General features: G+C 43.7%; 1 protein-coding gene across 2 annotated transcripts in view; it reads left to right on the forward strand.

The window, feature by feature from the left end:
• LOC307189514 (histone-arginine methyltransferase CARM1-like) overlaps positions 1–12,018 on the forward strand; it is a 288,148-nt gene that overhangs the window by 258,145 nt on the left and 17,985 nt on the right. For both annotated transcript variants that reach the window (XM_079927678.1, XM_079927677.1), the window contains exons 8-11: positions 1,350–1,431; positions 2,665–2,750; positions 5,315–5,404; positions 7,290–7,427. In XM_079927678.1, the coding sequence (XP_079783804.1) occupies positions 1,350–1,431; positions 2,665–2,750; positions 5,315–5,404; positions 7,290–7,427 (396 nt within the window). The remainder of the gene's footprint in view (positions 1–1,349; positions 1,432–2,664; positions 2,751–5,314; positions 5,405–7,289; positions 7,428–12,018) is intronic.

Raw genomic sequence — 12,018 nt, forward strand, 5'->3', positions numbered from 1 at the left:
TCCTTACTTTGACTGAAAATCTAACTGCACGCCCCCAGTTTTTATGATTATTCTGTGTCTTTTTTCTCTCTTTTCCCTGCAGGTCAGCAGGTGTAGGGGTGTGGGAGGATAGACACTGATGAATTGAATTTCCATTTGATTCACAGGCTATATACAGCATGTGCACACACACCCTTAGTAGGGAAAACTCTTTTCAATCTAGGGATAAAGGCCTTCAGCCTCTAGTGATAAGGGCCCCAAGCCTTTCTGGAGTTGGGCCTGGGAATTGGAATTTTTAACAAGCTCTCCAAGTAGTCCCATGGCGCAGTCACACTGGGAAGCACTGCCCTAGTGCACAGTGCTGATCTGAGAAGGTGAAGTTCAGGGAATAATAGCCAACACTTATGTAGTAGTAACGAAATGCCCAGCACTGCTTAAAGTGCTTTACTTATAGTAACTCATTTAACCCTTACTGAAACCCTACAAAGTCAGCTTATAATTATTCCCATTTTAGAGATACGGAAACGGAAGCACAGAGTTCAGGTGACTTGCCCACTGCACACAGTCAGTCAGTGGCAGAGTGTGAACAAAGCCACTCTTAATGCACACCCTAGATCTCTGTAGAGAGCCAAGACCATTAGCCAAGCTGGCAGGGAGTTCTTGCCGTGCTCCAGGCACCAGTCATGTGCCGGTGGACGCTTCACATCTGGCTCAGTGAGGGGAGGAAGCACTTGTAGAATTTGTCCATTTCTGTGGTCCAGATGTCCCTGACCACAGAATTGGGAGGAAATGTGCCCAGTGATGAGTCAGCTCCAGTTCACCACCAGACACAGCTGTCACTGACTTGTGACTCTAAGTGGTGTTGGCCACCATGGCAAATGCCAGCAAGGTGCAGGCCAGTGGCTATGGAAGAACAGAAAGGGGAAATCTGTTTCCTAAAACAGTTGGGGGAGTATCAAGAGGCTTTGGAGATCTCAAGTTGTGCTCTGGGTTGAGATAATGAGAGGGCCAAGGAATTGTATTTCGCGACATGGAAGGCATGTCCTGGAGCAGGCAGCCACCTTGTGGTGTGAAGTCAAGGGTGGGGACCCTAAGGCCTTCCTGCCCCCAAATATCCCTGTCAGTATTCTCCCCACAAGTAATTTCCTCCATCTCAGCTGCCTCCTCCCTTCTCTCCCCACCCCAGTTCAAGTGCAGATTCTCTAGAGAGATTTCTTCCTCTAATCTACCCCTTGCCCTTCACACTTTCTCACACTTGCTCCAGGGCTAACTTAGAGGACCAGTGAGGCAGCCTCGCAGCGCATCACAGCTCTGTGGGTCTTGGGGACGCAGGACAGATACATGCTGATTCTTTGTGCTACCTGTTTTAGGTACCAGCAGTGTTTCTACGGGGTTAACCTGTCCAGTCTCCAGGGTGCTGCGGTGGACGAATACTTCAGACAGCCAATAGTAGTAAGTGTGTTCTTTCTTCCCATGTGTTTATCTGTTGATTCATTCACTTACTAACTCAGGCATCTGGGACGCACTGTGCTCTCAGGCTCTGTGCTAAGCCATCACAGAAGCAAAGAAAGAGCTCCTTGGAGCACTATGTTTCAAGTTTTCCAGCTCTGATCTCCCGAGCAATTAGGAGAATTCTCAGAGAATGATACTGTTGAAAGCAAGGAGATTTTCCGTGTGCCCTTCAGTAAGTAACTTCTGACTCTACAACCGTCCTGACTCACCCCATGCACATACTCAGCCCTCATACTTGTTCAATAATTCACATCCTCCCATTGATTCCAGTGGCCCAAGGCATAATGAAAGGGGACGCTTTGGATAATAAATAGCTTGGAACAGGAGTTTTGTTGTCAGACAGATTTGGGTTTCAGTTGTGGTCCCATCTAGCTGTGTAACCTTGGGCAACTTAAGTTTGCATTATCTGAAACTCTTTCAGTTTTAAGTGGAAGGAAACCCAACTCAAACTGGCTTAAACTAAAATGAAATTATTGGTCCTCAAATATTGCAAAGCCTGGAGACAGAGCTTGCTTCAGGGACCTGTTGCAGGAGTTCAGACAATGTCACAATGGTCTGGTTTTTCTATTCTCATCACTTATCTCCATTTCCTCTGGTTTTACTCTGTTCCTAGACAGGATCTCTCCTCATGGTAGCAAGATGGCAGCAGAAGCTACAGCTTCAGATTCTTACAACTCTGAGTCCCACAGGAGAGCCTGCCTTTTCCTAATAACTTTGGCAAAACCCCCAGAATTAGTTTAGATAGAGCCTGCTTGTCCTACCTTGGGTCCTGCGTCCATCTGTGAGCCAATTCCTGTCTTCAGGGGAAAAGTAATGCTCTTCCTTGGCCAATCTGACGTCATAGGCCACACCTGGAGCTGATGGTAGACTGAATTCCTATGGAACTTCTCGTAGTGTAGAGAGGAGGTAAATTCTGGATGGTCCAAAAACCACCAAATGCCTGCTCCAGAGTCGTTGGTGAGGTTTAAATGATATAACCTAGTAAAGCACTTACTAAATAAAGCACTTACGAAATAATTGTGAGCTTGTATTATTAATATCATACTCATTAAGCTCATGCCCTCTAAATTCTAACTCTTGTTGACTTAAAATTTCAGGAGGAAAGCTAGACTGCAATCTTGTTTGAGTTCAGTTTATTCTGATAGAAAGGTATCTTTGGTTTTTTTCCCCAAGGACACATTTGACATTAGGATTTTGATGGCTCGGACAGTCAAGTACACAGTAAACTTTATGGATGCAGAAGAGGCAGATCTCCACAGGTTGGTACCAACCAATGTTGCTCTTGATTTTTAAAATCTCCTCTACCCCCCCCCCCATCCCCCAAACTTCAGGGCAGAGTTCCACAGCTCACACAGGGAAGAGATTTCAGGTGTGAGTCACACACAGGCATGGTCCATCAATTACTAGTTTCATTTATTGCAAAATGAGGGAAATGATGCCTCCTTCATAGGATTGCTTTAGGAATTGAATGGGAAAAATTAAATAGTAGTAGCTAATGCTAACATAGCCAGACACTGTTCTGAGCCCTTTACACATAATGACTCATTAGATCCTCACAGCAACCCTATGCAGATGGTACTGTTTTTGTCCCCACTTCACCAATGACAGCAATGAAGCAGAGTGGAACAGTAAGTTGCATACACAGAATTATGTAAAATGCACAGAATTAATATGTGTGTTAGAGGGAGTATTGAACCTTTCAGAAGGCCAGAGTCTGGGCTTTTTAACCACTTACCCAGGCCAGTACCACAATAATGACCAGAAGAGGAGCTACACCTTGTTGAGTGCTTACTACATAGTAGGTAACATGCTAAGAATTTTACACGCACTGGCTCATTTTCAAAGAGGGCCCTCAGTAAGTGTTAGTTTTTGCCCTCTTTTTTCCACTTGAAGAAACTCTGAAATGAAGACTCATTTCTCAGGTGGTGATATGAATCCCCTTCGGATGACCTTTCATTAGTATTTTACCCTTTTCTGCCTGAGAAGATTGATATTTGTATTTTTTTCTGGGTAAGAAATGTAAGACCCAGCTAGGTTATAATTTGCCTGGACTACCGAGGAAGCAAGAGTCAGACTTCAGAAGGTACAGCTGGCTAACTCAAACCATCACCTATCTTGAGATCATGATGGACAAAGGATGCTCTGTCAGTCAGGATTGGCTAGAGCGTGCTGCAGTAACAAAACCAAACTTCGGTGACTTATGATAACACAGGGGCCTTTCTCCCCTACACTGTTTTATTCATGTGCACCAGCTTTAGCTCCATGCAGCATCGCCAACCCCAGCAATCAGGCTGGTGCAGCAGCCTCTGTCTGTAACAAGGCTGATTACTGAGGAAGAAGAAAGAGCATGGCAAAGCATGTACTGACAATAAAAGCTTCTGCCCAGAAATGACACAGCTCACTTTTGTTCACATTTAATTGGTCAAAGCAAATGACGTGGCAGTACCTAAGCACAAGAGGGTGGATGAATGCAATACTGCTGTGTGCTCAGAGCAAGAGAAGTGGCATTTGGGAACAAGTCTGATTACTGCCACAGGTCAAGACAAAATTGACTTCCATTGGCTTTATTTGCTGCTCTGAGCTGCCTCCTGAGTCAGGGAATTTTTTGAAAATTATGTCTTTGTTGGCGTTTCAGAGATGTCATTCATTCATTTGTTGCATTGATTCAGCAAATGTTTGTTAAGATTCTACTTTGTGCTGGGTACTGTACTGGTGCTTGCACAGATACATTAAGTAATTTCTTAAGTCTCTCGTTGAGGAGCTCATGGTCTGTTTAGGGGAATTCCAAAAGTGGGAGGAAATAATTACAGTGCATTAACAAACAAATTCAATGTGACAAGTATAATGGAAAACTCTAGAAATGCTCTTGACTACTGCAGGGTAGAAGAAGTTAGGCCTTTGGAGGCACCATAAATGCAAACAATCTTAAAAATAACATTTTCCTTTGAAAATCTCTAGCACATTCACTAAAATGTGTCTCCCTGGAGCAGTACAGCCCCAGCAGTGGACCAATAATATCATCTTTTAATTGTGGAATACTTTGAAATTTACAAAGCACTCTCATATACATTTTTTCCCACTTGACACACACAAGAACCGTGAAAGGGAAGTAGAAGAGAGATTTTGCCACTCTTCAACAAAAGAGGAAACTGAGGCTCAGAGAATTAAGTGACTTACCAAAGTTCCGCAGCTAAAACAGGTCCAGCTTGTAGATTTCGTTGTATCTTTTCCAACATTCTTTCTCTTCCAACTTACTCTGCATTTGGCATCAGCGATGGCCACTTCTGCATGACTCTTGCTGTAGCCTGGTGGGAAGTTAAATTGCCTCCCTGAAAAATAAATGAACTATGACAGTGACCTTCTGAGATTGATGTTCCCCCCTTGTGGTCCATTTCATCTTTTAGGGGCCTGAGCAGCCTTTCCCTTCTGAACAGCTGCATAGGGCAGCTGCCACAGCCCATGTTTTGGCTTCTGGAAGGACGGTTGTCAGCTATGTCCTGAGTCATCCTCCTGTTCAGTGGTCCAACCCGGCTCCGGATGCTGCACTCGCCCTGTGGAGTTCTGGGTCACTGCAGCACAGTGGGCTGGTCCTTGCAGAGTTTCATCAAGAAGCAGCATTCTCAAATGTGCAGCATCACCCAAGCATTAATCACCCACTAAGGGAATCTTGCTGCCAAAGCAAGAGCGCTTAAGAGAAAAAGAAAATGTTCTGTGAATGTTCCCACTGATCTCACAAGTGTATCCATTATGTCTGTCAACAACAACAACAATAATTCCAAGTGTTTCTTTTTTTCTTTCTTTCTTTCTTTTTATTTCCTTGCAGAGTAGAAATTCCGTTTGTGTTTCAGATTGCACAGTCTGGCCTCATCCACGGCCTGGCATTCTGGTTCGACGTGGCCTTTGTTGGCTCTCTGTAGGTATCATACCCCTTCCTTACCTACTCTCTCCCCTGCCATCCTCTGCTATTTGTCCCCATAACTTTAAAGGTTTTAAAAAACTAAGCTCAACAGCCGTAATATTTGTTTCTCCACATTTCCAGAAAATAAACACTGATGTTAATGTTACTTTTAGATTTTAGAGTGAAATGAAAATAAGACAGTTTTCCGTAGTTGCCATATCAATTCTGGCTAAAATACTCTTAGGCCAGTTGTGTTGGGCTTTGGAGGAGTCAGAAGAGGGCCTGTGCTTTATCAACCAGCCTGTTCTTTTCCACAATAGATGGGGGCATGGGGGAGGCCAGCCCCTGGCATTGTTTCCATCACACCTAGTTATAGAACCTCTTGTATCTGAGTCATATCTCAAATCATACTTTCCCCCATGTTGGTTCACAGGTTTCCATTTCACGGTCTAGAATCCTTTTTCAATGATCAGGCAGGCGGCATTAGGTAACTTCCCCCTCTGTGCACTCCTCTCTCCCCTACTGGAAAGGTTTGCAAGTTGTAGGGGAGAGACCACCTACTAGTTGACTGTCAGTGTTGGGTGTGCTTTTAAGGGCTGCGCTGCTCCTATGAACTCCAAGTCTCTGCTCTCCTCCTGACACCCCTGCTCTCTTCCCAGGCTTCTCCACGTGTCCCAGCTAGCAGTGAGGGTTGATCTGGGCCACGCGACCAGGCAGAAGGAAAACTGACAGTACACTCTCCTCCACTTCTTATAAAAACATCCAGGCTCTCCATAGCATCTACTGAGAAAGACGTGTCTTTGGGTCTGTGATACAGCTCAGGGGGCTTGGGGGACTCAGGGGAGGCCGGGATCCCTGGAAGCCTTGTGTGGGCTGACAATCAGAGAGAAAGGAAACAATGTACGAGTCATTCCTATTCCACACAGCATGTGTGTTCAAGGAATCTGTGCATCTATTTCTCAGACTCTCCCCCCACTAACATCCCAAGTAAACGAATTTGTTCTGCAAGCGTAAGGGAGATAAGCGTGAAGCCGCCTGCTTCAAGGGGGAAATCTCTTTGAAGTTAAATGCTTTGTCTTAAAAAGCTGTAGAACACTTGCATTCTACTCCGTAATACAGCTGAATATATATTTTGATATAAAGGTGGTTTATATTACTTAGCAGTTAAATTATGTAAAATTACCCCCCGAAAATCTTCAAGGCAAAATGTCCTCTCTAGCAATTTTCCCCGTGTTCAGTGTGCACCTTACTACCTGCAAGCCCATGACCACTGCCTAATCGCAGGACAGGTGACCCTAGCATTCAAAGCACCAGCAGGGTGTCCCCACTTCTTCATATGAAATGAAAAACATCAACTTGAACACACACACGCACACACACACAGACACACACACACACACACAATGTCCACACACACACACACACGCACACACACAATGTCCGGGCTTGAAGGGCAGTAGAGGCCATCTGCCCCCGTAGTTTTTCTTGCTTCCAGAAACCCCATCAGGACCCCTGAGCAGGTGGGCATGAGACAGTAAGAGGCTACACTCCAGACTTCTCACCCTGCCAGACTTTTCCAACAAATCAATTCCCAATTTAACTCCGCTGTTATCAGGCTTCTAATGAACTTTGACATAGCCATACAGATTGATAGAGTGACCAAGTGCCTGGGTTTGAAGCCTGGCCTGACTCCGTAGGGTTGTTGTAGGATTTAATGGGCTAATTACATAATGCTCTTGGCACTGTACCCAGCACATAGTAACTGCTCAATAAATTGAGCTATTCGCATCTTAAAAGTGTTCCATGAGCTAATACACAATGAAAACCACTTGTCCCCAGTTCAATCCATTAATGTGGGCCTGGAGCCTAACTGGCTTTTAACTCTTGCCTTGCCCCACAGGGTCACAGTTTGGCTGTCAACAGCGCCCACTGAGCCTCTGACTCACTGGTATCAGGTGCGGTGCCTTCTTCAGACTCCTCTCTTTGCCAAGGAAGGAGAGACCCTCTCAGGGAGAGTGCTGTTTGTGGCCAATAAACGGTAAGCAGGAGAGTACCGACGGATCCCGCCTATTTCCTGGGCGCTGACAGGTGGGAGCGAGAGGAAGCTGGCAGGCCCCTGAGACTCCAGCACCAGAAATGGACAGCAGCCTTTACAGAGGCCTGGCTGAGTTTGCTGAGATGCCCTCAGCCTCAAAGCCTGCAGGGCACACGCCACCTTGCACTGAGCACGGCCAGGAAGAAAAGCTTAAGATGAGTCAAGGGCAGTGTTCCCCACCTGACTGCAGAGGGAGAGGGAGGGAGGGAGGGAGGGAGGGAGGGAGGAAGGAAGGAAGGAAGGAAGGAAGGAAGGAAGGAAGGAAGGAAGGAAGGAAGGAAGGAAAGAAAGAAATCCATCAGCTTATGGGAGCACTTGCCAAAGACTTGAATTATCAAGCGCTCTAAAACCCACGTCAGCTTCCTGGCCTTACTTCCGTCTGTCTAGCCACACATCCCCAAATTTAGTACTGGGAAATCGATCTGTACTGCAGGGGGGAAAGTACTGCAGGGGTGGTTCATGGTGTGTGAGGCAGGACCGGCTGCTTCTCTCTGGTAATGGACTCACGAGGTCTCAGCAGTGAATACTTTGACTTACCTCATTTTTAGAAGGCTCTATTTTCTTTCATCTTGTTGGAGCTTTTCCTGGGTGAATTAGCGGAGAAAGGCATAGAGGAGTAGCTCAAGGACTCTCAGGGTATTACGGGTACTCAGAGGTCATCTCATCCAACTTTCTTCCCTCCCTACCGGCACTCCCACCCCCACCACCTTCCTTGGACCTGTGCTTAAACACTCCAGTGACAGAGAGCTCACTACCTCACCAATCAACCCTTCCACTTCTAAAGTCTTTATTTTTTTCATGACATTAACCAAACATGTTCACATGTAAGTTGAAAACTACAAGAGTGTCTAGAGTCCAGCCATGCTCCCACCCTCACCCCATCCCCCAGATGTGAGCCCTTAGTCTTTATCCTTTCAAGTCATTTTTGGTGCATGTACCAGCAAAAACATCGCTGTAGAGTTGTTATTGTTTTATAGGAAGGTTACACTAGCAGGCTGCAACTTAAGTTTTCGCTTAGTAATAAGTCCTGAATCTGTACAGATAGATCTGCTTTGTTCTTTTCATAAGTGCAGAACAGCCAAGGACATGGATATACCATAATGTCTTTTTAAAAATCCCTGATTCACTGACATTTAGGTTGCTTCCAATTTTTTTTTTTTTGGCCATTGCAAACAATTCTGCACTAAGTATCCTTGAACGTAGAGCTTGCACGGTGACATGAATATTTCTAAATGAGATGCCTAAAAATAGAAATGCTGGATCAAAGGGTAGGTACATGTTACAGTCTACTAGATCCTACCTTTCTCAGTGACTGCACCAATTTCCACTCATACCAGCAACAGATAAGCAAACTCTTTTCTCCACGTCTCTCCTGAAACTGGATGATAACTGTCTCTATGGCTTTTGCAAATCCAATAGACTCCAAAATAAGTGTTTAAAGTTGCATCTGGTTGTTTTGGTTTATAATTCTTTAATTACTTATAAGGTTATGACTTTCCATATAGTCATTGACTGTTGACTACTCTCTTCTACTTTAGACATCTTTAATTATTAAAAAATTATTCTTGCTGTTGATCACAAATCTATTGATACTTCTGTAGATTCAACTCATTGATCTTAGTTATGTTTCTGAATTCAAAAGAAATAGGTCTGTTCCAACCTCCAAATGGCAGTTGTTCAAGTATTAGGAGCATCTTACCGAATATACTCCTGGTCTCCCTGTCCTCAGGCTAACATCCTCAAGTCCTCCCTCCTATAAGAGTGATTTTGAAATAGTTTAAAATTCTAAGTCCTTCCCTCTGGAAATACGCAGGGTCTCAATGTCCCCTTTAAAATAGTTCTCCAGAAAAGGGAACCCTCTTGCACTGTTGGTGGGAATGTAAATTGATACAGCCACTATGGAGAACAGTTTGGAGGTTCCTTAAGAAACTAAAAATAGAACTTCCATACGACCCAGCAATCCCACTACTGGGCATACACCCTGAGAAAACCATAATTGAAAAAGCGTCATGTACCACAGTGTTCATTGCAGCATTATTTACAATAGCCAGGACATGGAAGCAACCTAAATGTCCATCGACAGATGAATGGATAAAGAATATGTGGCACATATACACAATGGAATATTACTCAGCCATAAAAAGAAACGAAATTGAGTTATTTGTAGTGAGGTGGATGGACCTAGAGACTGTCATACAGAGTGAAGTAAGTCAGAAAGAGAAAAACAACAAATACCGTATGCTAACACATCTATATGGAATCTTAAAAAAAAAAGTTTCTGAAGAACCTAGAGGCAGGACAGGAATCAAGACACAGATGCAGAGAATAGACTTGAGGACACAGGGAAGGGGAAGGGTAAGCTGGGACGAAGTGAGAGAGTGTAATGGCCATATATACACTACCAAATGTAAAATAGATAGCTGGTGGGAAGCAGCTGCATAGCACAGGGAGATCAGCTCGGTGCTTTGTGACCACCTAGAGGGGTGGAATAGGGAGGGTGGGAGGGAGGGAGACGCAAGAGGGAGGGGATATGGGGATATATGTATATGTATAGCTGATTCACTTTGTTATAAAGCAGAAACTAACACCATTGTAAAGCAATTATACTCCAATAAAGATGTTTAAAAACAAAATAAAATAGTTCTCCAAAACTAAATACAGGACAGCACACATGTCCTGGCAAGTGCTGGCTACAAATCGACAGTGAACGCTGCTGTTAATTTAAAGTTTAAATTAAGTTAGGGGCCATTTTACTTGAGTGTTTAGATTATTAAAAGCAAAAAGTATATTTTTACATGACCTTTAAGTCATTTCTCCCTTCTAGTATGCAGCTGATTTTTGTCAGCTTCAATTCAAGTTTTTGTATTTATTCCACTTATGCATTTATCATGCTGTTTTTAGATCCTTACTAGAGCCAATGGATTATCTTACTTAAAAAATTTTTTTTGTGTAGCATGTTAGGGAGTCCTACCATTTTGTATCATTTGCAAGTTTAATAGGCAAACTTTTATTTAAAAAGTATTAAGCAGAGAGAGGCCCGGGGTGTAAACCTTCCTTCAAAATTTGCATAGCCTAATTATCCTGAGCAAAAGAAGCCGGTCTTAATATGTTACATACTGTATGATCCCATATGTATGACTTTCTTGAAAAGACAAAACTATAGTGATGGAGACAGATCAGTGGTTGCCAGGGGTTATGGGTGGGGAGACAGTGTGACTGCAAAGGAATAATAACATCCTGATTGTGGTGGCAGTGTTTACATAAATCTATACATGTGTTCAAATTCACAGAACTGTACAGCAAAAAGGGGGGCGGCAGTCAACTGTACTGTATAATTTAAAATATAAAATAAATAAGATATTGATTCAGAGGCCTATTCCACAATTAATATAAAGCTATGTTAGAAATAAGACAAATAAGTTCTGGGTATTTAAGGTACAGCATGGTGGTTATAGTTAATAATACTGTATTATATACTTGAAAGTTGCTAAGAGAGTAGATCTTCAATGTTCTCACAAGAAAAAAAGAAATGGTAATTATGTGAAATGATGGAGGTGTTGGCTAATGCTATGGTGGGAATCATTTTGGAGTATGTAAGTGTATCAAATCAATGTGTTGTTTACCTTAAACTTACACGACGTTATATCTCACTTATGTCTCAATAAAGCCCCCCCAAAAAAAATTTTTAAAAGTTGCATAGCCTAATCTACACCCTTTGGATCTGGCCTGGAAGCAGCTCAAAATGCCTCCACCTGTGCTCATATCCAGCCCACATTCCTCCATCCAGGCCAGAGGAAATGTGAACCAACCTTTACTGAATGTGATTCCAGATGAGCTTAACCTCTAGTTTCACCCTCATTGCCCAGTCCAATAACACTGCCACAAAGGGAAATGAAAGTTATTGGACACAGCTATTACTATTCTTTTTTGAAACTATGCTGTATCTCTAGTTTTCATAACTTTCTATCTTCTTAAATGGCTGTTTAATTTTTTAATACATAATATAGTTACACTGTACACAACAGAAATGTACAAAAAGGCTTACAGTGGGCTTCCCTGGTGGCGCAGTGGTTGAGAGTCCGCCTGCCAATGCAGGGGACACGGGTTCGTGCCCCAGTCCAGGAAGATCCCACATGCCGCGGAGCAGCTGGGCCCGTGAGCCACGGCCGCTGAGCCTGCGCGTCCGGAGCCTGTGCTCCGCAACGGGAGAGGCCACAGTGGTGAGACGCCTGCGTACCGCCAAAAAAAAAAGGCTTACAGTGAAAAGTCTTCATCCCGGTGCCAGACCCCATTCATTCCCCTCCTCCTGCTCCAGCGTGAAGCCACTGTTAACTGTTCCTTGTGTATCTCTTAGAGTTTCATTTTGGATATACAGTTAGAAAATACTGTACTTGTAGGAATACTTTTCCCTCTGTTTTTATACCTAAATGGCAACATTCTATACCTGTTTGCTACATCTTAATTTTCTCACTTAACAATACATCTCGAATACATTTCCATATCAGTACATTGAGATCGTTCTCTTCCTCTGCCT

This window comes from Stenella coeruleoalba (assembly GCF_951394435.1).
Source record: "Stenella coeruleoalba genome assembly, chromosome: 7".
In the NCBI taxonomy this organism is placed as follows: Eukaryota; Metazoa; Chordata; class Mammalia; order Artiodactyla; family Delphinidae; genus Stenella; species Stenella coeruleoalba.